Source organism: Lissotriton vulgaris, chromosome 12, assembly GCF_964263255.1.
Source record: "Lissotriton vulgaris chromosome 12, aLisVul1.2, whole genome shotgun sequence".
Lineage (NCBI taxonomy): Eukaryota > Metazoa > Chordata > Amphibia > Caudata > Salamandridae > Lissotriton > Lissotriton vulgaris.
The window spans coordinates 627249946-627275304 of NC_141700.1; the positions used below are offsets into that span (position 1 = coordinate 627249946).

Consider the following 25359-nt stretch of genomic DNA (forward strand, 5'->3'; position numbering starts at 1 on the left):
AAGGGCCAGCTTGCTGGATGCTGCCACTGCTGGTTTAGTGTGACCTGCTGGCTGAAACCTTGCTTTGGTATTGTTCAGAGGCTGGAGGGACTCCCCCCTGACCATCTCCTAGTTGAAAATCTTCTTGAAGGATCCTCTAAATGTGCCCTTTGCTTTTGCATTTCATGGTCTTTAATCCGTTATAGTGCTTTGTCCACAGCCGTTCCAAATAGGGCTTCCCTGTGAAAGGCATCTTGATTACAGGTGGCCGCACCTCTGCCTTGAATCCCAAGACCAAGAGCCAGGCGTGCCCCCTGAGGGTTGTGCTTGTGCATATCTGCTTGCTGGCAGTGTCTGCTGCATCCTGTGTAGACTTGAGGAAGGAATTTTAGATGTTCTTGGCCTCTTGGACCCGTGCTTCGGTTCTCTTCTTAAAATCCTCCGGAAGGTGTTGCAGCATACCATACAGGTCATCTCACTGCTGGTGGCTTATAGTGGCCGAGGAGTTCTTTAGTGTTGGCAATGCTCCATTACATAGCGGCTTCCATTTGCATCTTTATGAACAGAGTCCGTCCTCTTGTTTTTCCTCTGGTGGTGGCCCGAAATGATGTTGGTGCACTGTTCCTTTTCCTAGCTGTTGCCACGATTATGGAATCTGCAGTGACATATCCCTTGATGTATTGAGGGCGTTGTCTGGTGTGCCTATATTTCTTATACACTTGGGGTGTTACCAGCCTTACTGTGGGTGGTTGTCTGAATGCTTCCTTACCCTTATCCAGGATGCTGGGAAGCATAGGCAGATGCAGGTTTCCTTCTACGATGGAATGAGTAATTAGAGACGCAAACAAATCCTCCCTCTCTTCATCAAGATGGACCCCAGATGTTTCCATTGTACATGGACAGATCATCTCTTGGAGAAGGCAGAGGGATAGTTGTCGACACCCTCATCTGATTCAGGGTTGAGATTATACCACATGTCGACAAGTTGGACCTAAACCTTAAGTGTAGTGGATTCATCTTCATTGTAATCCAAGACCTCCTCCTGCTCTTCCATGTTCCGGTGTAGAGGATTTCTCAATATAGCCATCTTTGGCAGACAAGAGTCCAACGCACTGCAGGAACAAGCGTTGTGGGATAGATCCTAGAACTGACTGGCAGAGATGGAATACATTGAAACCAGTTAGACGTGTAATCAGGAGGATGACTGACTAACTATAAGATCTTAGCCCCTCAAAGACACTTTAACTTGGGATATCCAAAATCACGGAAAATAAAATTCTTAAAGCTTTGTCCTGGCATGCTCCAGTGCACTCAGTACCTTCCACTGTTGCTGCGGGCGTCATCTCCAACTTCTTGCACCCTGTGCAAAAATGGCCAAGGAGATATCATCGATCTACTATGTTCCTGTAAGGATATGTCGCAGGCAGTGGCGGTGCGTCCGTTGGGGCGTTGCCCCACTAGCCAGGACGACCGTCACTATCACGAATTGGCAGGCATTCAATCCATTATCAATTTAATAAATACAATTATGAGCGCTGTCACCAGTCTGTGTGTGTAGCACGACAGAATCATGACTGATCGGACCTGACATCATCGCGGAAGGGTGGGGGCGGGCCTGCGGCAGTGAGTGATGACATCATGACAGGCAGCGTGAGCAGAAGTATGGCAGCCAGGGCAGCAGCAGTGTGCGCATTTTGGACTAGTCATTTTTAGGACTTGCCCACGCATGCGCACACACGCTGCAGTACCTCCCCTCCTCCTCCCCCCCCTAGCAGTCAAACAGGCAGGGACCCGGCTTCCCCGGGTCTCATTATGGGCAATATTGGCCCTGCTCGTATGCCAATCCTGGCGCAGTGGCACTGTTAATGCTGCGCCAGGATTGGCTGAGTAACAGTCACGAGGAGAGTGAGCGCCGTAGACCTCGTGACTCGTGCCTCGTGCCTGCTGCAGTGAGGGTCTTCTATATCAGCCTCGACGTCGCGGCCCGGGACCGGGGAAGGTAAGTTTTAATTTTTTTTTTTTTTTAAAACCCCCTTCACCCCCTCCCCCCCATGCCAACAGCGTGTGGGGACATCCAGAAACCACAGCACGTGCCAGCAGAAGTCAGCCGCTCGGAACCGGGAAAGAGCGAGACAATGCGCCCTTCTCCTTTGAAACCGTTTTCAATGCTGAATGTGAGTTAGATGAGGTCGCACCTACACCTGTGCTAATTACTAGCGCTGTTGTTTAATAGAAACGCGTAGATTGCTTAATGCTGCAGTTGGCCGCTTCTAAATGCTGCGGGTGCTCCGTTCGTCGACATTGGGAGGATGGAAGGCAGGGTTACCCTGGCCTGAACAGTATTCCAAGTCGTGACCTGCAGCTGAAGCACAGAGATCAGCGGAGGGCACTTGTTTTTAATGGTCCTTGTGTTTCATAGGCCTGGCCCAAGGTGTGAAAAGTCCATTTGTCTACCGTGCACTGCACATGTGTTTTCTTGATAATAGCAAATATGGAGTGTGTGACCCGTGCGTGGTGGTATTTTTTTTTAATGTACAAAATTAACCTTGTTTAATCATGCTGCCTTCCACGCCATTAAGATACACAACTTTTAAATGAATTTGCTGAGTTGGTCTCCGGTGATGTTAGGCGCAATCCTGCCACAGAAAGAAGGGCTTTGTGTGTTACACAGACTTTCAAGACCATGGGCAGATATTTGCCCACTGCCAGGAAGCATTCGCCCAGTGCACTGTTAATAGTATTAATGGCCTTGGTTAGCACAACTTCCTGCACTGCACGCCGTCTGGTACAACGTTGACTGTGTGGCCTTATTTTGAAGCCACACATCTCTTTAAATGTGACGCAATGACGAGCCTTTTCGCCTCATGAACAGGGTAGTGATGTGGTGTTGTGCAGGAGGGGAGCGGATGATCGTTGTGACGTCCTCCAGCTGGCTGAAATGAGCAGGTGACCACCACACCCTACAGAATGCTCAGGTTCCATATGAACAAAGAAACATTATCCCTTAATTAATATTGCTGGCAAAAAAGCTTTCCGAGCAGACGGAAATAGCACAATAAAAAGAAGTTGCAGATCAATGCAACTCATGCCAACAATTCCCCCCCCCCCCAAATCGTTCCCACCGAATTACTCATCTCACGTTCAGTATTATGAACCAAACATTCTCGTGAACTCTTTTCATATTCCATCCAACTCTGCAACAATTAAATCACTTCTGCCGTGGAATGAAATGAAGAAAGTTGACAAAAGGCCTTAAGAACAATTTATCAAACATTTAAAAAGTGCACCTCAATCATATCCAACACTTTAAGTGGGCCGGGTCGGGGCATTGGCAGAAATTAATAATTAGACAAAGTGGTTGAAACTGATCCCTTTCAGCCCCTAAATTCATTTCTTTAATCACCGGAGTCAAAAAACGCACAGTGCAGCAGGTTGAACAACCAAATCTTCCGAGTGAATATGACATCCAGGGAGGCCGTTACCTCTGAGCGAAAGCAAGTCCGGCCGCCATGGGGCCTGTCAGCAACTGGTTTGTTTTACTTTTATTTGTTCCTTTGTTTGCAGCTGCGTGAGGCAGGTGGGCTGGAGGCACACCACTGTCCCCTACCACTCAGACAGCTTGTTGGTTGCAGTAAATCTAGAAGATTTACGTAAAAGTGCTTTGGTGTTGATGAAGGATAGAGCACGGTATGATGGAATTTGTATTGTGGTGTGATCCGATGTGGCAGGCAACCTAGAGTGAATGTTTACATGCTGATGACAGCACTTGGAGTTAAGGTCTCATGTGGGTTATTAGCAGCAGCATAAAGGTGCAGTTATGGCTGAAACTCGTAGGCCCTAGAGGTGCTCCACTTAAAACTGCTGAAGCAAAGCCATAGGCAAAAGGTTGCCTAGCAAAGGGAGACAGACAGTCAGGTGTAGAATGATGTTTTGAGAAGCTCCAGCAAAAAAGACAAAATTAATACCTTGTTGGAATTTTAAAAAGTTCTGGTACAGATTTCTATTGTTTTTTAGTGGCTTACAATAAATATAAATGACTGGCACTGTCCCTCAGAATTTTGAGTGCACCTTGTGTGATGTTTTTCTGCTTCTGATAAAAAAAAACTTGTTTAATGCTAATTTCACTCAATATTTGTGGAGTAAGTTTTTCTGAATATGAGAGACCGGATTTGTGATTTAGACCATTCCTTTAATTGCATAAACCACGCATTTTTAAAAAGATTCCTGCTCAAGCTTCTTTTGGAAACCCCCACTTTTATGGTGGTTGTAACCAAATGTCCAGCAGGCCACTGAGAGCATGAGTATGGCACACCAGATCTTGGAACTCCAGTACTGCAGATCCGTTAAACTGCGCTTTAATTTTGTGATCCTGGCTGTGAAAACCCGATCGAGAAGATAATGTAATCGCCAGATGTTATGACTGGGATAGTGGTGGTGCTGAGTAGGGTTAGAGTGGAGATGCAAAGGTGGAAATTCTGGTTTTGAAATGTGTTATTTCCTCTTATTCTTTTCAAACGTTTTGTGGGAGAACACCCCCCCTAAATCTCCCTAATGTCCATCATCCTTTCTAATCTCACTCACTAAGCCAAACTTGCCTTTAACATTTTTGCTCCACCACTTTGAAAAGTCACCAGCCACCACTGGTCGCAGGAAAGGAGATAGTTGCTAAAGATCCCCCTTCAATCATAGGGAAATTCGCTCAAGGAGGCAAGCAGTTCTTGCATGCTTTGAGCCAGGAACACCACAACTAAATTGCAGACTGGTAAGATTTCTTGCATTAGTCTAGCAAAAAATGCCACCATACCATCAAGCCTCACCTGGGATTCAGAGCAGACTTACCAGAAACCACTCTGCGTAGGCCTAGTCATTCAGAACTGCTGGCAGCTTTATACACCGGGATCCTAGCACAATCCATCCAACTAAAGGAAAGAGGCATTCCCACTAATGTAGAGCTGGGTAGCCAATATTGTGGATAGCATCTTAGAAACACCGTAAAGCACCTTTCTGTACCGATTGCAGTGGCTTATTTGGCAACAAACTCTGCACTGACTGCATTCCTTACACCAGCAACAATTTGCACTAGCACCAAAGTGACGTTTTAACTGTTATTAATCCAACTTATTTACATTTTTAATGCTTATGGAAACTATAAATGCACCTTATATTTGATCATGTTCTTACGGTTTTAATTGAAGCTTTCGTATTGCAATGGTTTTAGTAACTATGCAAATGAAATCAAAAAGAAAAATCAGTTTGAAGTGTAATCAGGAGGAAGTTCTGTGAAAGAAAAGTTTGCCCAACATCATGTGAATTTATGGGAAATGACCATCTCACTTGATCAGATAAAAAGGGCAGATATTTGTGGGTATATACAGTGCAAAAACGATTAGGGTACTCTGCACTTAAGGTATCTTTTCAGTAGTGACTGTACGTGAAAAAACCCACAAGTATTTGAATCTGTTCTTCCAACATGTAAAGCCTTGAACGCCATCTTACTGGAAGCTAAACAAAAATTAATCCCTACTTCTCACCCAAAACTTCAAAGCAATAATTAAAGACTTTAATTGTGAAAAAAGTAAAACACAAATCTATAAAGTAAAAAACAAGTGGCATCATGCTCCTTTATTAAGTTCCATTAGGCACTTTACATAGTTTTTATTTCTAGTATCTCAATATTCTTCATAGCATACAATAAAACACAATATTCCCTATAAATAAATCAAGATATATATATAAAACGTCAAGATTTGCTAGGCTGTCTAGCAATAAGAACAAATTTGAAGTGACATTAACAGGTGATAATAGTATGGCTCTCAGTGCTCCGCATACCACTGGAGATACTAGCGTAGTTACAGAAAACTGATGCCCACTGCCATTCTTCACACATGACTGTTTGGGCCTAACACACCCCAGAATGCGCCAATGCAATGTCACACGAGCTGTGCAACTTCACGTACCTTTCATGGGCACTTGTAAAGTCCGAGTGTACCAAGAAGCACAGCTCTCATGTGTAGGACAGTACCATTCCTGAAAACAGAATGGCCGTCTTCCCATTCAAGAGCATGACGGCATCATACTCCAGCACACTGCTCAGATGTGTGCAGTGGAATAAGATATGTGGAGGTTTTCACAGCGCGCATAAATTGATTTCAACACATTTAATACGACTTAACTCCTATTTCATTCACAATTTAAATAATGAAAACAATTTTAAAGAGGCGGGGAGTTGCCTTTGGTTTTTGCCAAATTAAATCAGTTTGTGTGGCCGAACAAATCAAAGTACCAACTTCACACCCATCTTTGCTAAAATCAATGTTTTAGTACTAAAAACATGTTACTCAAAGGTTAACTAGATTGTTATATTCCACGTCAAATAGTCCACCAGAAATGGTTAACTAGACTGACATTTCACGTCACAAAAAGTCCATCAGAGAAGTCCTTGCATGGCCTGGACACTGCAACAAAGACCATCAAAGTAACTTCATGCAGACATAAGGATGTCCCCCAGACCGAAATGTGCTGCATGTAATAGCTAGGACAACCCCCTTGCTTACGGCCAGGCAATGGTCACTTTTATATTACAAAACTTAAAAAGCATTTTCTCGATCCAGGAGCAGTCACAGCTTTTATACATGAAAAACAAGAAGCGGTTTGGACCAGAGACCACGAAAATGTCCACATTGATGGTAAGAGGATCAGCTTCTTTCAAATGTGTGGACCGGGATAAGGAAAAAAGAAAAAAACGACCCCCAAAAAATGCATGATGTTTTAAGAGAAATGCAATAAACTGGCGATGGTCGCTTGCATGCCAGCAGCAAAATTCATTAAAACTGTAGTCAAAAGAAGCCACGGTTGAAATAAAGACAAACTCCTCCAGATCTGACCCAGGAGGATAACATTGCTCAGTTATCGATCATTCAAGATTGTCTCCAGTGGAAATAAAGGCACCTGCTAAAAGTTGAGGGGCAAAATAAAGTACCACTGCATGCACCCTCAAACTAGTCCTCTTCTCCTCCGTACATGTCAGCCAGTTTCCGGAAACGTGGACCCCAGTCATTCAGGCAGTCATAGTCCTGGTCTTCATCTGAATTGGAGGAGTTCAGAGAGCTGAGGGACGCGGCCTCTGAGCAACTGCCCTCATAGTCAAACACCAGCAGGGAGTCATATGGTGGGGCTGTGGGGTCATTATCTGTGGTCCTTCGGTTCTAGATGGGTAAAAAACAAAAAAACAGGGATCAGTGTTTTAACCTACACCGCCAAACCTTGTGGTTCTAGTTATTCATTCTATTTTTAATTTAACTGAGATAATCATGATCTTTCCTTCAAATGAGCTAGAGATTAGCAATAATGGTTTGCTTTTGGCCAAATGTACAACGAAGCGCACCAAAGATAGGCCTTAAATGGAGCGCATATATCCTCGCGTGCACTAAACTAGAACATTACCTCAGACAGAAAATAGATCCAACTCTGCAGCACAAGCCCAGCACAGACATGCCATTGAGGGGTGGGCTAATATGGTCACAGCAGTACTACCCACCATGAACAACCATGAAGACAGACTACTGAGCATACATATGAAGGCATCCAATCACACTGGCTACCATCAGCTACCTACCACAAATTTGCCAAGCAATGGACATCCCTTCAAACTGAGAAAAAACGTAACCTATTTGGATGCTCGACCACCACCAACCTGTAATCGCACCTCAACTCTAAAACCAACATTCATCCTACTGAACACCCTTCTCTGCAAAATGTCACCTTTAAGCCTGATGTGTGATGGAAAGGTTTGAAACGTTATCTCGGACTACTTAAAGGTGCTGTGATGCTATATGGCACCAACTAACAATACACCCCTTAATGTTTAGAAACCGTTTTTAGCAGGTCTTATTTTAACTATCCCTTTTAATATGTATGTAGCTATACTGATGTCAAGTAATTGATACAAACACCACCATAAAAAACTTAAGGGCTAAAAATACCCAGTACCCAAGGTTCAATGCCAGTCTGGAGACGCGTGAGAAAAATGAGGGCAGGGGAAACTGAGCAAATGTATAGGGTGAGACACTCCTTGACTTTAAACGTCTCGAATGGATGGGGGCGTTGTCAAAAAGCCGGTGTTCAAGGTGCTGAATCCGATGTGTGCAGCTACACCTCATCCATTCTGTCCAAGATAGATGTTTGTGCAGGTCCGCGTCAGCTTTAAGGGCATCACCCATCCGGGAAGGGGGCGATGCCATTGGGGCACCTAATCAGAGGCAGGAAAGATAAAGCCCCAAACCCATTCTAAATCCGCTTGGCAGCATGACCGAGATGTAGCCCCATGAGTGCATTAAAGCACAAGGGATTTGTGAACTCACTCGAGCATTAAACCACTGCATTAGCCTGTTAATGCAGAGACGCCATTTACCAGGAGCAAGCAATTTTTACAGTAATGGTGGAAATACAATCCATTAGAAGGCATCTCTCCGCTCTTACCAGTCACTCATTCCAGGAGCCCGATTGCTCATGAGGCTGCTTGTAATGGGCTCAGTCCATTTACAGGAACCTAATCTGAACTCTCCTCCCCCTTGTGCAAGCTTAAGTGTAGAACAACATTTTTTTCTTTTCACGTGCTTTCGGGTTTTCCAGCAAGTAAAACCCAGCCCTACCTCCACAGCCCTGTTCATCATTCTCCATCTGTACGAATGTCTTTCAAGGTAGTGTTCACAGCATCTCTTCCCAAGACAAACCCACTGAACCACGCCCCCCACATTTACGTGGATGAAAGGAGGAGTCAAGAATGGATGGGCTACAGGTAGAACCAAACATGGTGACCCGCTACATTAACTGGGCGGCTGCAGCCTCTTAAAAGATGAACATTCAACTTCCAGATTTATAAAGGAAAGGAATCGTCCTGTGTTACTAGAGGCACTGGCCACTGTGGGGCGAACTGTAAATACAACAACCTGGAGAGAGGTAAATATATGGGGCAGTAGATTGTGCCGAGCTGAAACGGATGTCTAGAAGTGCCAACCCTCTACTTAATATCCTTGCCCAATGTGACTGATAGTTTTGTCAATGAACAAAATCCACTTTCATTGTGCGCATTGTATTTTAGTGGAGAAATGAGTGGGATTAAAGGGGAGCACTACCCTCTTACTAGGCCCCGCAAAATAAGTCAGGTGGAAGAAAAACAGAAGTACAAGTGATGGTGGCAAAATTGTACAATTTAAGTAAATTAAGCAAACCAGGTTCAGACTGAGATAGACTGGTTCCAATTCAAGTGATTGCTTGATGCCTCCTCTACATCCCCTCCCCGACCAACCAGGACATGCGGACCCAAGCAGGCCACACCTCCTTAGAACCTTAGTCTATTCAATCAGCCAATCAGGGTTAAAACCGAGCTCTGCTTTGCCAGGATGAAATTCTGAATGTACTTGAAAACTGGTTACATCGACAATGGTCTCTGTGCCATTCACACAAAAGCGGTGTAGCAATCTATTGTCTAGACCTTGCCCCTCACCCCAACGTTTATATTTGGTATAGTCCGGATAGAAGCTCCACAAGCGGGTAAACATTTCTGAACGAGGATACCAACCCTATTTTCTAACAAGGTTCCAAAGACCTGTCCGAAGTAAGACCATGGTTTTCCTGCACGCTTTCACTGGCTTTCAAATTGGTTAACCAGACTACCCTCTGGAGTGCTCTACTCACCTCCTCAATGAAATCACCAATGTCACGAATGTTTCCAAATTCGGCAGGCGGACGGCGGGCCTGAGCAGTAGGCATGACGATAGGGACATCAGTACGCAGGATTTGAGGTCGTGCGTCAAGGCCTTGGTGGAGCTGACTGAGGTCATAGTCCTTCAAGAAAGCAAAGAAAATTCAGCACAAGTAAGGCATAATACACAATATTTGGAGTTGGATGCATGTAAACTAAGCACCTTCAAATTTATAAATTAGGGTCTTTCAAAGGCTTTGAATTAAAACAAGCGTGGGGAGAAGACCTGCGGTCTCCGTAAAGACAGCACCAACAAACCTCAACATTAGTGCATATTAATAAAAATCAGTCCTCCAAAAACCCTCAGTTTTAAAAGATAAATTGAAAATCTACCTAAAATCATTCACTGTTGCCAACCCAAAGTTTTCCCCCTGAAGTTTCACAACCAGCCTTCACTTTCACAACTCACTTTCAGAATCAGTGTAATGAGAAGGCAAATGTCCAAATAAAGTGCAGTTAACTACATTTAAATCTGACTAGGTCTTGTCAATCCGGAAGATGGATCATAACCAACCTCTACATCTCTGCCCAATAATTTTCAATTAGAAGTGTGCTATGTACATAAGTGTTAAGTCTGTAAACATTTAAAAGAAAAGACCAGGAAATCGGACTAAATCTGCCGCCAACCCCCCCCCCCCTTGCTGCTCCTTCTGTGTCTGTTTTTGCTGCTCCTTCTGTGTCCGTTTTAACACCACAGCCCCCCCCCCCAGCTGCTAGAGAGCTCCAGACGAACAAGTTATACCTTCGGTAACGTTATATCTGTAAGAAACATTAGTTAGTGTTAGATTCCTTACCTTAGAATATCCCCAGGCGTCAGTCTGGATCCGGAAACTTTTGCGTAGCAGTACCCCTGCGCGTCGGTAGGCGTCTGCAGGCGTCCCCTGCGGCTCTGCGTCCGTCGTCGGCGTCGTGCGCCGTTAGGACGTCGCTGGAGTATATAGACGCCGCCTCCGCGCGCTGACGTCAGTTCTTTGTACACAGCTTTTCCACGCCAGAAATCGCAGAGCCATGAGAGAACCAACACTGGTGCCATTTGAAACTAGGGCCCTGAAAGGGATGTCCTTAACCCTAGGTATCAGTTCGCAGAACGGGGAGGATGGGTGGGTTCGGTAAGGAATCTAACACTAACTAATGTTTCTTACAGATATAACGTTACCGAAGGTAAGTAACTTGTTCATCTGAAAGAAACACGTTAGTGTTAGATTCCTTACCTTAGAATAGATACCCCAGCAATACCAACCCCGGTGGTGGGTCTGCGAACCAATACATTCCTACACCAGAAAGTCCTGGAGGACTGAACGGCCAAAGAAGCCATCCCTCCGGACTTGACTGTCCAGGCAGTAGTGCCTCGCAAAGGTGTGCAGCGAGGCCCACGTAGCCGCCTGGCAAATGTCCTGCAAAGGGACTCCCCGGCCCAGGGCAGTAGTAGCCGCCATGGCCCGAGTGGAATGGGCCCTCAGCCCAACAGGAGGCTCCTTCCGAGCCAAAGAGTAGCACGCTTTGATGCACAGAACGACCCACCGAGAGATGGTTCGTTTACACACCGCCCGTCCCTTCTTCGCACCCACGTAGCCAACAAACAGTTGGTCATCCACCCGGAACTGGCGTGTGCGATCCATATAAAATGAAAGCGCACGTTTTGGGTCCAGACGATGGAGCCGCTCTTCATCCTTTGAGGGATGCGGAGGCGGGAAGAAGGAGGGGAGGGTGATGGACTGCCCGATGTGAAAAGCAGAAACTACTTTGGGCAGGAAAGAAGGTCTAGTCCTGAGAACCACCTTGTCAGGGTGAATGGACAGGAAAGGAGGTTGGACAGAAAGAGCCTGGAGCTCACTCACTCTCCTGGCAGAGGTGATGGCAAACAGGAAAGCCGTCTTTAAAGTCAGGAGACGGAGAGGACAAGAATGAAGGGGCTCAAAGGGAGCACACATCAAAAAGGTCAGAACCAGGTTCAAGTCCCACTGAGGCATCACAAACGGAACAGGTGGATACACGTGTGCGATGCCCTTCAAGAATCTCGTTACAATTGGGGACTTGAACAAAGAAGGCTGATCAGGAAGCCTTAGAAAGGCTGAAAGGGCCGAAAGGTAGCCCTTGATAGTGCCCAGAGCAGAGCCCTGCTGGACGAGAGAGAGAAGAAACAGAAGAACCTCGGAAAGAGGGGCCGAAAGAGGATCCACAGCCTTTGCTGTGCACCATGCCACAAATCTGTTCCACCGACAGGCGTATACCGACTTCGTGGAGGGACGCCTGGCTGCCAGAATTACATCACAGACTTCAGGAGGCAAGTCAAATGGCCTCAACTGCCGCCGCTCAATCTCCAAGCATGGAGGTGGAGACTGGACAGGTTCGGGTGGAGGACCGTCCCCTGCTGCTGCGACAGAAGGTCCTCCTGAAGGGGCAGGCGGATCGGGGGACCGACTGACATGCTGAGTAGCTCGGGATACCAGTACCTTCGAGCCCAGTCTGGAGCCACAAGGATAACTTGGGCCCGGTCGCGCCTGATCTTCAGCACTCTGGGCAGAAGTGGTATAGGCGGAAAGGCGTATAACATGCCGCAACTCCACTCGCGCCGAAAGGCGTCACCGTGCGAGTGCCGTCTTGGAAACTCCAACGCGCAGAACTGATGACATTGCGCGTCCTCTTCTGTGGCGAATAGATCTAACCAAGGCTCTCCCCATTGCAGAACGAGGCCTTGCGCCACGTCAGAGTTCAGACGCCATTCGTGATCCATCGAGCACCGACGGCTGAGTTAGTCTGCCCTGGCGTTCAGAGAACCTGCCAGGTGTTGAACCGTCAAAGTCACGCCCTGACGTTCCAGCCACTGCCAGAGGCGACCCCACTCCGCCCTGTTTGTTGCAGTACCACATGGCGGTGGTGTTGTCTGTGAACACCTGCACTACACTACCGTTGACAAAGGGGAGGAATGCCTTCAGTGCAAGACGAATCGCCCGTAGCTCCAACAGGTTGATATGGAGCCGGGACTCCGCCGGAGACCAGATGCCTCTGATCTCCGCCTCCCCCAAGTGGCCTCCCCAGCCCTGGAGGGACGCGTCCGTCACGACAACGTGGTCCGGTTGGGGAAGGGAGAGGGATCTGCCTCTGACCCAATCGCGGTCCGTAAGCCACCACTGCAGTTGTCTCGCAGTGCCCTCCGAGATCAAAACGTGGTCGGACAAGTTGCCCTGATGCTGGGCCCACTGAAACTTCAGGTCCCACTGCAGAGCCCGCATCCGCCACCGGGCGTGATGCACCAGAAGGATGCAGGAAGCCATCAGCCCCAGCAGCCGCAGCGTCAACCTGACCGAAACCCGGGATAGCGGCTGAAAGATGGGAATCAAAGCCTGTATATCCCGGACCCGCCGTTCCGGAGGATAAACCCGAAACTGCGCCGAGTCCAGAACCGCTCCGATGAAAAGGAGCTTTTGAGAGGGACACAGGTGTGATTTCAGCACATTGATGGAGAACCCCAGATCGTGCAAGAGGTCTGCCGTCATCTGAAGGTGGTGGACGACTGTCTGGGGCAAGCCCGCCTTCAACAACCAGTCGTCTAGGTAGGGGAAGACTGAAACCCCTAACCTGCACAGATGGGCTGCGACCACCACCATCACCTTCGTGAACACCCATGGGGCGCTGGTAAGGCCGAAGGGGAGCACGATAAACTGAAAGTGCTCCTGGCCTACCGCGAACCGCAGGTAACGCCGGTGGGCCGGCAGGACGGGGATGTGAAAATACGCATCCTGCAAGTCCAACGCTACCATCCAGTCTTGCGGGTCTAGAGCAGCCAAGACCTGAGCCAAAGTCAACATCTTGAACTTCTCCTTCCGGAGGAAGCCGTTGACAATCCGAAGATCCAAGATAGGACGGAGGCCCCCCTTGTCCTTCTTGGGTACCAGAAAGTAGTGGGAATAGCAACTACGCCCTACTTCCGGCCCAGGAACGCGCTCGATGGCCCCCTTGGCCAAGAGGGCCGTAACTTCCTCCTGCAGAAGTGTCAAGTGGTCCCCCGACACACGGTTCTGCGGTGGCATGGCTGGAGGAGTGGTCTCGAAGGGGAGGGAGTAGCCCCTTCGGACGAGTTGCAGCACCCACCTGTCCGATGTAATTGTGCGCCAGTGAGCATGGTGATGGCGAACCCTGCCACCCACTGGCGTCACATGGGGCCGAAAGCACGGACTAGGAGGATTTGAAGGCAGATGCTGCGGGGAGGTGTGGCCTGACCCCGCCGTTGACCCCGACCGCCTCCACGGCGGTTTCCACGGCCGCCAGCGCGTTAAAAAGACTGTTGCGGCGCTTGGCTGGCAGCACGTGTGGGGACGCCCCTTCCGTGGCCACGAAAGGAGCGAAACGAACCCGTTTGCTGACGCTGGGTCGAGAGACCCAAGGACTTGGGCGTGACCCTGGAGTCCTTGAAGCGTTCCAGCGCGTGGTCCGCCTTGTCACCAAACAGGCGACAGCCATCAAACGGCATGTCCATCAAAGCATTCTGGACATCTGCCGAAAAGTTGGCGGATCTCAGCCAGGCGTGACGACGAATCGCCACCGTCGTTGACATAGTTCTGCCCAGCGAGTCGGTCGTATCAAGACCACACGGTATGGAATATTTTGCTGCATCTCGGCCCTCAGCCACAGCTTTGCCGAGCTTCGCCCGCACCTCCAGGGGGCATTCTGGCAGCAGGTCCGCGACCGTATCCCACACAGAGTGGGTGTAGCGGCCCAAGAGGCAAGCGGTGTTGCAAGACCGCAGTCCCAAACTCAGGGACGAGAATACCTTCTTGCCATACTGGTCATACCTCTTAGATTCCCGGGCGGGCCGACGGGAATGCGGTCTGGGAAGTAGAGGCCTGGATCACCAGGCTCTCAGGGGTGGGATGGGTGGACAGGAACTTTGGGTCGTCCGGACAAGGACGGTGGCGTCTGGCCACGTTCCGATCAACAGGCGAACCTGAAGAGGGCCTGGACCACGTGCCCAACAGAACGTCTGACAAGGCTTCATTAAACGGCAGCAGTGGCTTCTGTGGGCATGACTGCGGTTTGAAGACCTCAGTGAGGAGGTTAGGCCTCACGGCTGCGACGGGGAGCTCAAGGTGTAAGGCCTTGGCAGCCCTCAACACCACTGAATAAGCAGCTCCCTCCTCTGATGCCACGGAAGGAGGAGAGACAAAGCCAGGGTTAGGTGAGTCGTCCAGACCACTGGCATCCCCCCAAATCACCTGTCCAGTCCACGTCATACTGGCACTCACGTGACAGAGGGTCCTCAGACCCCTCCCAACCTTCCCCGTACTCTTCATCATCTCCATATTCGGAGTCAACGATGTAGACCGGCTCCTCGGGGTTCACAGGCCCCATCGGCGTTGAGCCCAGCGTTGAGCGACGTCGGTTCGACTCGGCGTCCGGATTCGGGGGAGGAATGGGGACGGCGCCGCCCGGAGCCGGCGCCGCGCGGGGGCGGTGTCTGGGGCAACCCAGATGGAATCGGCGCCGGAGCGGCCGGCAGACCACCCGGCGTCGACCCCGAAGGCCCTTGCGGCGCCGGGGTCGGAGTAGTCGGCGGCACCGGGGCACCCGAACCGCCAGGGCCCCCAGACGGTAGCACTGGGCCCGAAGGCACCGTAGGCCCCGTCGGAGAAGTGAGCGCCCTCATGGCCATGAGGAACGCCTCAATCTCCTCAGGCGTCGCACCTTGCCCAGGGACCGGAGGGTATGGGGCAGGCCGCGCCGGCGACTCTCGCGGAGCTGGGGTCACCAGAACCCCCGGCCGCGTCGCGGGGGAGTTGGGGGTACGATGACGACGCCCCGACTTCTTGTGCGGATCTGCGCTTACTGGCGCGGAAAAAAGAAGAACTGCCATCAGCGCGCGGAAGCGGTGTCGTCTATATACTCCAGCGACGTCATCACGGCGCACGACGCCGACGACGGACGCGGAGCCGCAGGGGACGCCTGCAGACGACGCCTACCGACGCGCAGGGGTACTGCTACGCAAAAGTTTCCGGATCCAGACTGACGCCTGGGGATATTCTAAGGTAAGGAATCTAACACTAACGTGTTTCTTTCAGATATTAGCTAACTTCCCTGTGGAGCTTTATGTAAATCTCCACTTATTGAAAGCATAAGCTCCTCTTTACTGCACTTGTAAATGTAAATGTACAGGAATTTATATAGCGCAAATCACAGAGCGGTTTCTAAGTGCTTGCTTAGGGAACCCATCCTGGTATTCCCCTGTGAGATAACCCCGGCAGGGTATCCGCAAGGTGAAAGCCAGGCATCCCGCCGCGAGGGGCCGTTGGAGATTAAGCAAGCTATTGCCCAGAGTCGCAGAGTGTGAACCCGTGAATTGAGTAGGCACCGGAGCGAGAATTGTCAAGTCCATGGACATTTTAGGACTCAAGACCCCGCCGAGCTGGGAATTGAACTCTGGTCCCGGGCTGACCTCTGCTTCCAGGTCTGCCTCCTCTAACCAGTGAGCCACACTTCTCCATTTAGACTCCATTTAGACCTCACAAAGCTAATCTAAAAGCACTGCCTTCCCCTTGGCCCTCCGAAATAGACGGACTCCCCTCCACCCTCCCAGTAAGACAGAAACAGGACTCTCGAAACCTGTCTGCATCCCTGATCTCAGGACATAACAAACATAGGACTACTACTCTTTCCTACCTCTATATCCTGGCGGCCATCTTAGGCTAGTCAATCCTAATCTCTTCACCATGCCTAACGAAGCAGCCATCTTAGGCTAGTCAAATTCTCTACCCCTCCATACTGAATATGCTACTTACCAGTATGCATCTGTTCTTGGCATGTAGGGCTGCTAACATTCATATCTTTGCATTAGATCGCCACCTAGTGTTGGGTCCGGATGATCGCACATTGTTGTCCTGGAAGAGTCTTCGAAGTATCCTGAGATGGGTGGCTCCTCCCCTGGACTACAGTGCGCATGGGCATCGGCTCCATCCCCAGATTGTTTTTAGCCATTGTGGCAGAGGATGGAGTGGCAAGTGTAAAGGATGTCCATGCTAATGATTGAATACAATAGTATATCTGCAGCTGCGACAGGCACCGGGGAGGAGGGTGGGCGATATGAATGTTAGCAGCCCTACATGCCAAGAACAGATGCATACTGGTAAGTAGCATATTCAGTTCGAGGCATGTGGGCTGCTAAATTCATATCTTTGCATAGAATACATAGCAGTCCCTCCATCAGCGGCGGTTGCCCGTGCCAGCTGCAGAAACCTGAAAAAGTGTCTTGAGAACAGCCTGCCCTACAGCCGCTTGCTGTTTGGAATGTACATCAACACAGTAGTGTTTTGTAAAGGTATGTGGTGTAACCCACGTGGCTGCTCTGCAAATATCCTCTAGAGGAATGTTTCCCAGGAAAGCCATGGATGCCCCCAACTTGCGTGTGGAGTGTGCCTTTGGGGGTATTGTTAAAGTGCGCTTGGCTTTATGATAACAGATTTGGATGCACTTAACAATCCATCTGGCTATTCCTGCTTTGGAAATTGGGTTGCCTTTGTGTTGTGGTGAGAAGGCAACAAAGAGTTGTTTTGTCTTCCTAAAGTGTTGTGTCCTGTCTATGTAGTACATCAGTGCCCTCCGTACGTCCAAGGTATGGAGCATCCTTTCCGCCACTGTTTGTGGGTTTTGGAAGAATGCAGGCAAATCGATAGTTTGGTTGAGATGAAAATGTGACACCACCTTTGGAAGGAATTTGGGGTTAGTACGTAGTACCACCCTATTTGGATGAATCTGGATGAAAGGCTCCTGTATCGTGAGTGCTTGCAACTCACTTACGCGTCTTAGTGACGTAATGGCAATTAGGAAAGCAACTTTCCACGTTAGGAATTGCAGTTCGCACGAGTGCATTGGCTCAAACGGTGGTCCCATCAGCCTGGTGAGGACCACATTGAGGTTCCACACGGGAGCTGGCGGTGTTCTTGGGGGAATGACTCGTTTCAGTCCTTCAAGAAACGCTTTAATGGCTGGCACCCTGAAGACTGAGAGATGCTGCCTATTTTGAAGGTAAGCTGCGATGGCGGATAGATGTATCCGAATAGAAGTGTACGCTAGTTTGGACTTGTAAAGGTGTAACAGATAGCAAATGATGTTAGGGATAGATGCATCTAGCGGGTTTATGTCATTGTTTGCACAGTAAATGACAAAACGCTTCCATTTTGCGGCATAGCATGCTCTGGTTGACGGCTTCCTCGCCTCCTTGATGATGTTCATGCATTCAGGAGGTAGGTTCAGGTATCCAAACTCTAAGACTTCAGGAGCCAGATCGCTAGGTTGAGCTGTTGCGGATCTGGATGCTGAATTTCTCCATGGTTCTGCGTCAGAAGTCTGGGCGTGAGGCGCAGTCTTTGATGCGGGACCACTGAGAGCTCGAGGAACGTGGTGTACCATGCCTGGCGCGCCCACGTTGGAGCAACTAGGATGAGTGTCATGGAGTGTTGCCGTAGTTTCCTCGCCACCAGTGGTATCAGGGGTGTCGGGGGAAAAGCGTAAGCAAATTTGCCTGACCAGTTCATCCATATCGCATTGCCCTGCGATTGGGGGTGTGGGAACCTGGCGGCGAAGCTTTGGCATTTTGCGTTCTCCCTTGTGGCGAACAGGTCTATGTCTGGACGCCCCCACCTTTGGAAGTACGGCTGGAGTACCGATGGATGTATCTCCCACTCGTGCATTTGATGACTGTATCTGCTGAGCAGATCCGCCATCTGATTGTCCTTCCCCGGGAGGTGTTCTGCCATGAGGAAGATGTTCCTCTGAATGGCCCACTTCCACATGCTCTGAGCCAGGTGAGACAGCTGTGGTGAGTGGGTGCCCCCCTGTTTTTGGATGTAGTACATCGCGGTCATGTTGTCCGTCCGGACTAACACCACCTTGTTGCACAGATGTACAATGAAGGACTTGAGCGCCATGAAGATCGCCATCAGTTCCAGATAGTTGATGTGCATCTTCTGTTGCTGCGTCGTCCATAGTCCCTGCACTGTGTAAGTTAGCAGGTGTGCTCCCCATCCCTGGAGAGATGCGTCCGTTGTCAGGATAACCTGTGGCACTGGCTCCTGGAACAGTCGGCCCTTGCAAAGGTTGTGTGGAGTCCACCAATGCAGAGAGTTGTATGCCCGACTGGTAACCAACACTAGGTCTGTTAATTGTCCCTGAGCCTGTGTCCACTGATTTGCTAAGCACTCCTGGAGCGGGCGCATATGCAACCGTGCGTGAGGGACTATGAAGATGCAGGAGGCCATCATGCCTATCAACTGCATGAACACTCTTGCTGGAAGTGAGTGTCCCGGTCTGAACTTCTGGATTAAAGTCTGTATGCCGTCTATCCTGACCTGGTTCGGTTGTGCCGAGGCCGTCAGGGTATTGATTGTCGCTCCCAGAAACTGCCGGACGTGAGCCGGCTGAAGGTGTGACTTCGGGTAATTCAACGAGAAACCCAGGTCGTGAAGGAGGTGAATGGTAGTCGACATGTCCGCGGCGCACTGCTGTTCCGATCTGGCTTGAACGAGCCAGTCGTCGAGGTAGGGGTAGACATGGATGTTCTGCCTCCTGAGGTGCGCTGCTACAGTCGCCAGACACTTGGTAAAGACCCTCGGGGCAGTTGTGACTCCGAAGGGTAGGACTTTGAACTGATAATGCGTGCCCTGGATAGTGAACCTGAGGTACTTCCTGTGGGACGGATGTAACGGAATGTGGAAATAAGCATCCTTGAGATCTAAGGTTGCTAAGAAGTCTCCTTTGTTTAACATAGGAAGAATCTGTTGCAGTGTAAGCATGTGGAAATGCTCTGACAGTATGTACAGATTGAGGGGACGGAGATCCAGAATTGGCCGCAGAGATCCATCCTTCTTTGGAATGAGGAAGTACAGGGAATAAACCCCTGTGCCTTCTTCCCCCACCGGCACGAGCTCGATTGCCCCTTTTTGCAGCATTACCAACACTTCTTGCTGCAATAAGTGCAAGTGCTCTGCGGACATAGGTCTTTGCCTTGGTGGAATGTTGGGTGGAGTGGACTTTAACTCTAGACAATAACCGTACTGGATAAGCTGTCGCACCCACCTGTCTGTGGTGATGTTGGTCCAGACGGGCAGGAACTGCTGTATTCTCCCCCCGACAGGTGTTAAATGGTCGGGGGGCAGTGACAGAGAGTCACTGGTTGCTTGGGGCAGAGGAGCGTGAGTTGTTGCCTCCTTTGCCACGTCCTTTGTTGCTGTTTCCCCTGTAGCCCCTCTTGTTTTGTTTGGGGTACGAGGACTGTGCTCCACCTCTAGGGAACTGCGACTGTTGACCCATCTGTCCTCTGGTGACTCCACGGGCACCTGAGCGACGAAAAGTATTGCCCCGAAACTGCTGAGATTGTAGGGCCCCCATCGATTTAGCAGTTTCAGTTGTCCTTTTTAATCTTTTCCAGGGTGGTGTCAACATCTGGACCAAACAGTCTATCCGGATTGACTGGTTGATTAAGTATGGTTGTTTGAATGTCAGGTTTGAACCCCGATATGCGGAGCCAAGCCTGTCTTCTGAGCATGACACTGGTGTTAACTGCCCTAGCAGCTGTGTCCGCGACATCAAGTGCGCACTTAATGGCCGCGTTGGAGATCAGTTGTCCCTCTTGTATAAGCATTTTGGTGCCCTCTTGAAACTGCTGAGGCAGGTGTTCTACAATCTGCTCTAGTGTGTCGTAATGTGAACGATCATAACGTGCCAGTAGTGCCTGTGTATTAGCAATACGCCAGAAGGTGGCAGCCTGTGCAGCCACTCTTTTGCCTCCTGCCTCTAGCACCTTGGACTCCTTATCCGGGGGAGGAGCTTCACCCGTTGTTTGGGAGTTGGCCCTCTTGCGTGCGTTTGCTACCACCAAGGAGTCAAGCGGCAACTGTCCACGAATGTATGCAGGGTCTGCAGGCGCTGGTCTGTACTTTTTTTCAATACGTTGGTTGACCACCCTCGCCCTGGTAGGCTCTTTAAAGATGTCCGCAGCGTGCTTGAGGACCCCTTTGAGCATAGGCAGTGTCTTTACATTTCTTTCCGACACTGCAAAAGTGTCGAATAGAAAGTCTTCCTCAACTGGGTCAGCATGCATGTCCACATCATGATTGGCAGCTGCCCTCTCCATTAGTGCATGAAAACCTGCAGAATCCTCCGTAGGGGATGCACGTGTACCGAAGGACTGTGGCTCTTGCCCCACATCTTGGTTGCCCTGGTCCCCAATGCCATAGTAAGAATCTGGCTGTGAATCAGGTTCATTTACTGGGAACGTGTATTGTTCATCTTCCCCATAGTCCCCACCGTCAGAGTGGTCTGGAGACGGTGTTGGGCTCCTTCCCTGAGGAGGTAGAATAGGTTCCATGAGGACAGGGGCGTCCTGTGGAAACTTCTTCTTCTTCAGAGGAATGACGTAGGATTCCACCGGCTGCGAAGTGATCTTTCTTTTGTAAAGCGTCAACTTCCCCGTGTCCGCATCTATAAAACACTCCGAATCCTCTTCGGGGTCGATCCCTTGACCTGAAGACGTTCCCACCGTAGAAGAATCCGACTTCTTTGGCGTCGATTTAGAGGAAAAAGCCTTTGGCACCACCTTAGGAGGCAGAAGGAAGAGGAGCTTGCTTGCCGGCTTGTCCGGGACATCTGCCGCCTTCTGCGTCGATGGCGTTGGCGTCGACGAGGAAAGAACCTTGTCCTTAATTCTTTGTAGCGAAGCGGCCACGAGAGATGCGTCGGTGACCGATGACTTTGGCACCGACGTGGTGACCTTGCCCTCGGATGCGACGTTCCGGAGGTCTTTATGAGGGATGGACGGCGCCGACCCCGAGTCCTTGGAGCGAAGCGCAGATGTCCCCGCTGGAGCCGGTGCTGTGACGGTTGCTTTAGCAGGCTTCGCCGGCACCGGCGAGCTTGTCTTGTGCGTGCCACTTTTCTTAGAGGATCTCTCCTCTGGCGCCGATTTCGACCCTGTGGAATCGCCGTGTTTCTTCGACTTCTGTGGACCGGAGGTCGACGGAGTCGATGAGGCCGTCGTCTTACTTGTTTTCGCCGTAGCGACCGCCATCTTAGGGACGTTCGAGTCCTTCACTTTCGGTTTCGGTTTCGGGTCGGCCATTTTAGGTGTAGTCGAGACCGTTGCTTTCAGTTTCGGTTTCGAAACCCTAGGCGCAGCAAGTATGTCCGTGGCCGGGCCGACAGGCGGGGCCGTGGCTTGCGCTACAGGGTCTTGGGTAAGGCCGACAGGCGATCCCGCGACCCCCTCGTGATGTTCTTCAACTTCGGGGCATAGCTCGTCCTCTGAGCTATCTTCCTCGGCCCCATAAACCATGGCGTCGTCCCCTACCTCGTCGACGTATTCAAGGCCCTGACCCACGACTCCGTCGTCGTCATATTCCGGATCGGCCTCGACCTCCGTCTCAGGCGGGGAGATTTGAAGATGATGGCTCTGGTCCTCTTCTTCTTGTTCGTCGAAGATGTTATCTGGATCCGGGGCCGTTTGCTTGGCCACAAGGCGCACCGCGCGCCGAATCGTGAGAGTCTTCTTCGACCTGAACTTCGCACAGGCCCGGCAACTTCCTTCGTCATGGTCTGGCGAAAGGCACTTATTACATACCGGGTGTACGTCTATATGTGGGTATTTGGACCCACAGAGCGGGCAGAGTTTAAACGGACTCCGCTCCATGTTGGGAACTTAGTGTCGAGTCGCGATGAGAAGGCCTCGATGCCCGAAGAGTTGTAAGAAACTCCGGTGATTCCGTCTCCGGGAGACGGAAGAAACTCGAGACCGTACGCAAACAATACCGACGTTAAGAACCCAGCCTTTTGGCCGTGAAAAAATGATGTCTATTCGGTTCCGACGGAGAGACGTCGAGACCGCATCCGAACCCAATGGCGGAAAAAAACAATCTGGGGATGGAGCCGATGCCCATGCGCACTGTAGTCCAGGGGAGGAGCCACCCATCTCAGGATACTTCGAAGACTCTTCCAGGACAACAATGTGCGATCATCCGGACCCAACACTAGGTGGCGATCTAATGCAAAGATATGAATTTAGCAGCCCACATGCCTCGAACACACTTCTTTACTTCTTCTCCCACCACTCCCCCGCGCACACCATAGCTCTGTTCTTACACCTACCCTCACAGCCACCTACCTCTTCCCCTTCATCCAACATGGAACTCACGGGCAAACACACATAAAATTACCCCCAGAGCTCTCCCAAAAAAACGCAAAACGTTTTAAACACAACTTCTTAAAGTCCCACCCTGAAACCCCCTTTTTAGACACCTACTACTCCCTCATCAATGGAGCTAAGAGCACCGATATTCTTTACACTATACGCAGAGCACAATGGAGAAAAGCATTCCTCGCCCTACTCACTATATCGACCACCAGGTAAACCGCCCATGGCATAAGTTTCCACCACACCATCCCAACTCTACCCAGCTAGAGCATCCATCACTATCTACAATAACGGTACCATCTTAATTCAATCCAGACAGACAGAAACCTTGACCTATTTGACAACCTGTTCCCCACATTCAAAGAATACATCTCCAACGCTCAGATCCCACACCATTCGGCCTCCAATCCCAACATCCTCAACGTCACAGCACTTCCTACCTGTAACACGCACCTCCTCCCTCCCCCCAGTACTCTACTCTATCACCCCCCAGCTACATACACTTCACACTCCTCAATCCCAGACGCGGATTTCCCCCCGTCACCAACACCCCCACCCCCACCCCCTCCACCCCACTCCCACATAACCAGAACCCCACACTTCCGACTAGCTTCAGAACCACCAACCTCACCTGACTGCACCCAACACAACACGACTCTCCCAACCCACCCAACCCCACTCTGCACTCCCGCCACTCCTAGCCCTCACTTTTCCCTCAACCCCCCCCCCCCCCACTCTTTGCACTCCCGCCACTCCCGGCCCTCTCTCCTCCCTCAACCGCTCACCCCCACTCTCACTCCCTTTTACCACACTGTCACCCTCGCAACGCCCAGCCTCCATACGTCCCACAATTGCATCACCCCCCCTATCATTGATTCCCTGTCCAATAACAACACCATTGTTAATCCTATCACTCCCCCCCCCCCCCCAACATCCCTACCTGCCCGATCAACACTCACTAACACCTCCAACTCCAACCACTCTAACACCCCCACCCCTCTCCCCCCCTACTCCAGTAACCTAGTCACTTGCTCTCCATCAATGCCCACCCCCAACGCCTTACCCCAACCCCCACGCTGGACACGATCATGTCCACCCTCCTCCAAGTGAGAGAAGAACTCCGCACCCTCAAAGAGTTACTCCTCACACACCCCAGACACCCCCCTCCCACCTCCACTTCTCAACCTAACATATCCCCCTCACATCCTACTCACCCCCTACATTGGACCTCTATCCCCTATCGCAATACCTCCAACCGCCCTCGACGCACTATCAAGACTCTTTCGGACCTCGACATACACACCCTACTCCGCACATATGCCCCGACTCGGCAAAACCCCGGCTCATCATCCACCTCCATCTTTGCCACCAAACGCCGGTCCATTCCTACGATTCTCTCCAACCCTCTCAGACACCCCACGCATAACAGAAGCTCCGTCCCCAACAACCTCACAAAAGTCCCTCACTCTAGATCCCTCCTCCTCCCTCTGCACCCCCAGACTCAAATGCACACTTCTCAACTGTAGATCGGCCCAAAGACACTCCTCAAAACATGGTTAACTGAATCTTCTACTCCTATCATGGATATCCTAGTCCCCCCCCCCCCCCCCTTTCAATTAATAAAGTCACAGCCCCTTCCCTTACCTCCTGTGAATACATCTGCCTGGATGTCATAAGTGAAAACAAACCTGTATGTTTACTACACATCATCTACCACCCACCTGGGGACAACCTCACCTTCTCCCAACAACTCATGGACAATCTCAATCAACTCAGGACGGGAAAACACACAAATTTACCATAGCGATTACAATCTTCACTGGAATGACTGTAGTGACGCAGTGGTCAATAGCCTAAAAAATTACCTCAACGCTTCTGACCTCACCCAAATTTGCAACAGCCCAACCCATGACAAAGGCTCTATCCTCGACCTTATCATCTCCAAAGAAGGCACTACTCAACTTGATTCAATCCAACCCTGTGACTGGTCAGATCACCACATTGTCACATTCTTCATCAATGAAAAAGTTAAACGTATCCCGGCCCAATCCTCCAAGCCCAAAGTTTGGAAAAGAGACTTTAAGAAACTCAATCCAAACTCTCTACCCCCTAACAGCTGCAATCTCCTTCTTTCCCCTACCGGCGTTACTGATGTTAAGTGCTTAACCGACCACTATGTCAACGCTATGACCTCAATAATCAATGAGGCTGCACCGTTGCAACTGAAAAGAGTCTCCACCAAGATCTCCAACCCGTGGTACGACGGGAGCCTCAATGAAGACAGACGGGCCATGCGAATGGCAGAGCGCACCTGGAGATCTGTACCCTCGGCAATGCACCTAAAAACTCTGAAGAGAAACGCATACTTCAGGAAAATAAAACGCTCAAAGTCAGATTTCTTCAGACTCCAGCTCGACCAAGCAAAAAAACGTCCAAGAAAACT

At 50.2% G+C, this 25359-nt stretch overlaps 1 protein-coding gene across 2 annotated transcripts in view; it reads right to left on the reverse strand.

Annotated features, from left to right (window-relative positions):
- Positions 1–5570: 5570 nt before the first annotated feature.
- LOC147677880 (B-cadherin-like) overlaps positions 5571–25359 on the reverse strand; it is a 195939-nt gene continuing 176150 nt past the window's right edge. For both annotated transcript variants that reach the window (XM_086945775.1, XM_086945776.1), the window contains 2 exons: positions 9676–9825; positions 5571–7184 (listed from right to left, as the gene is read on the reverse strand). In XM_086945775.1, the coding sequence (XP_086801901.1) occupies positions 6978–7184; positions 9676–9825 (357 nt within the window). In that variant the 3' untranslated portion in view covers positions 5571–6977. The remainder of the gene's footprint in view (positions 7185–9675; positions 9826–25359) is intronic.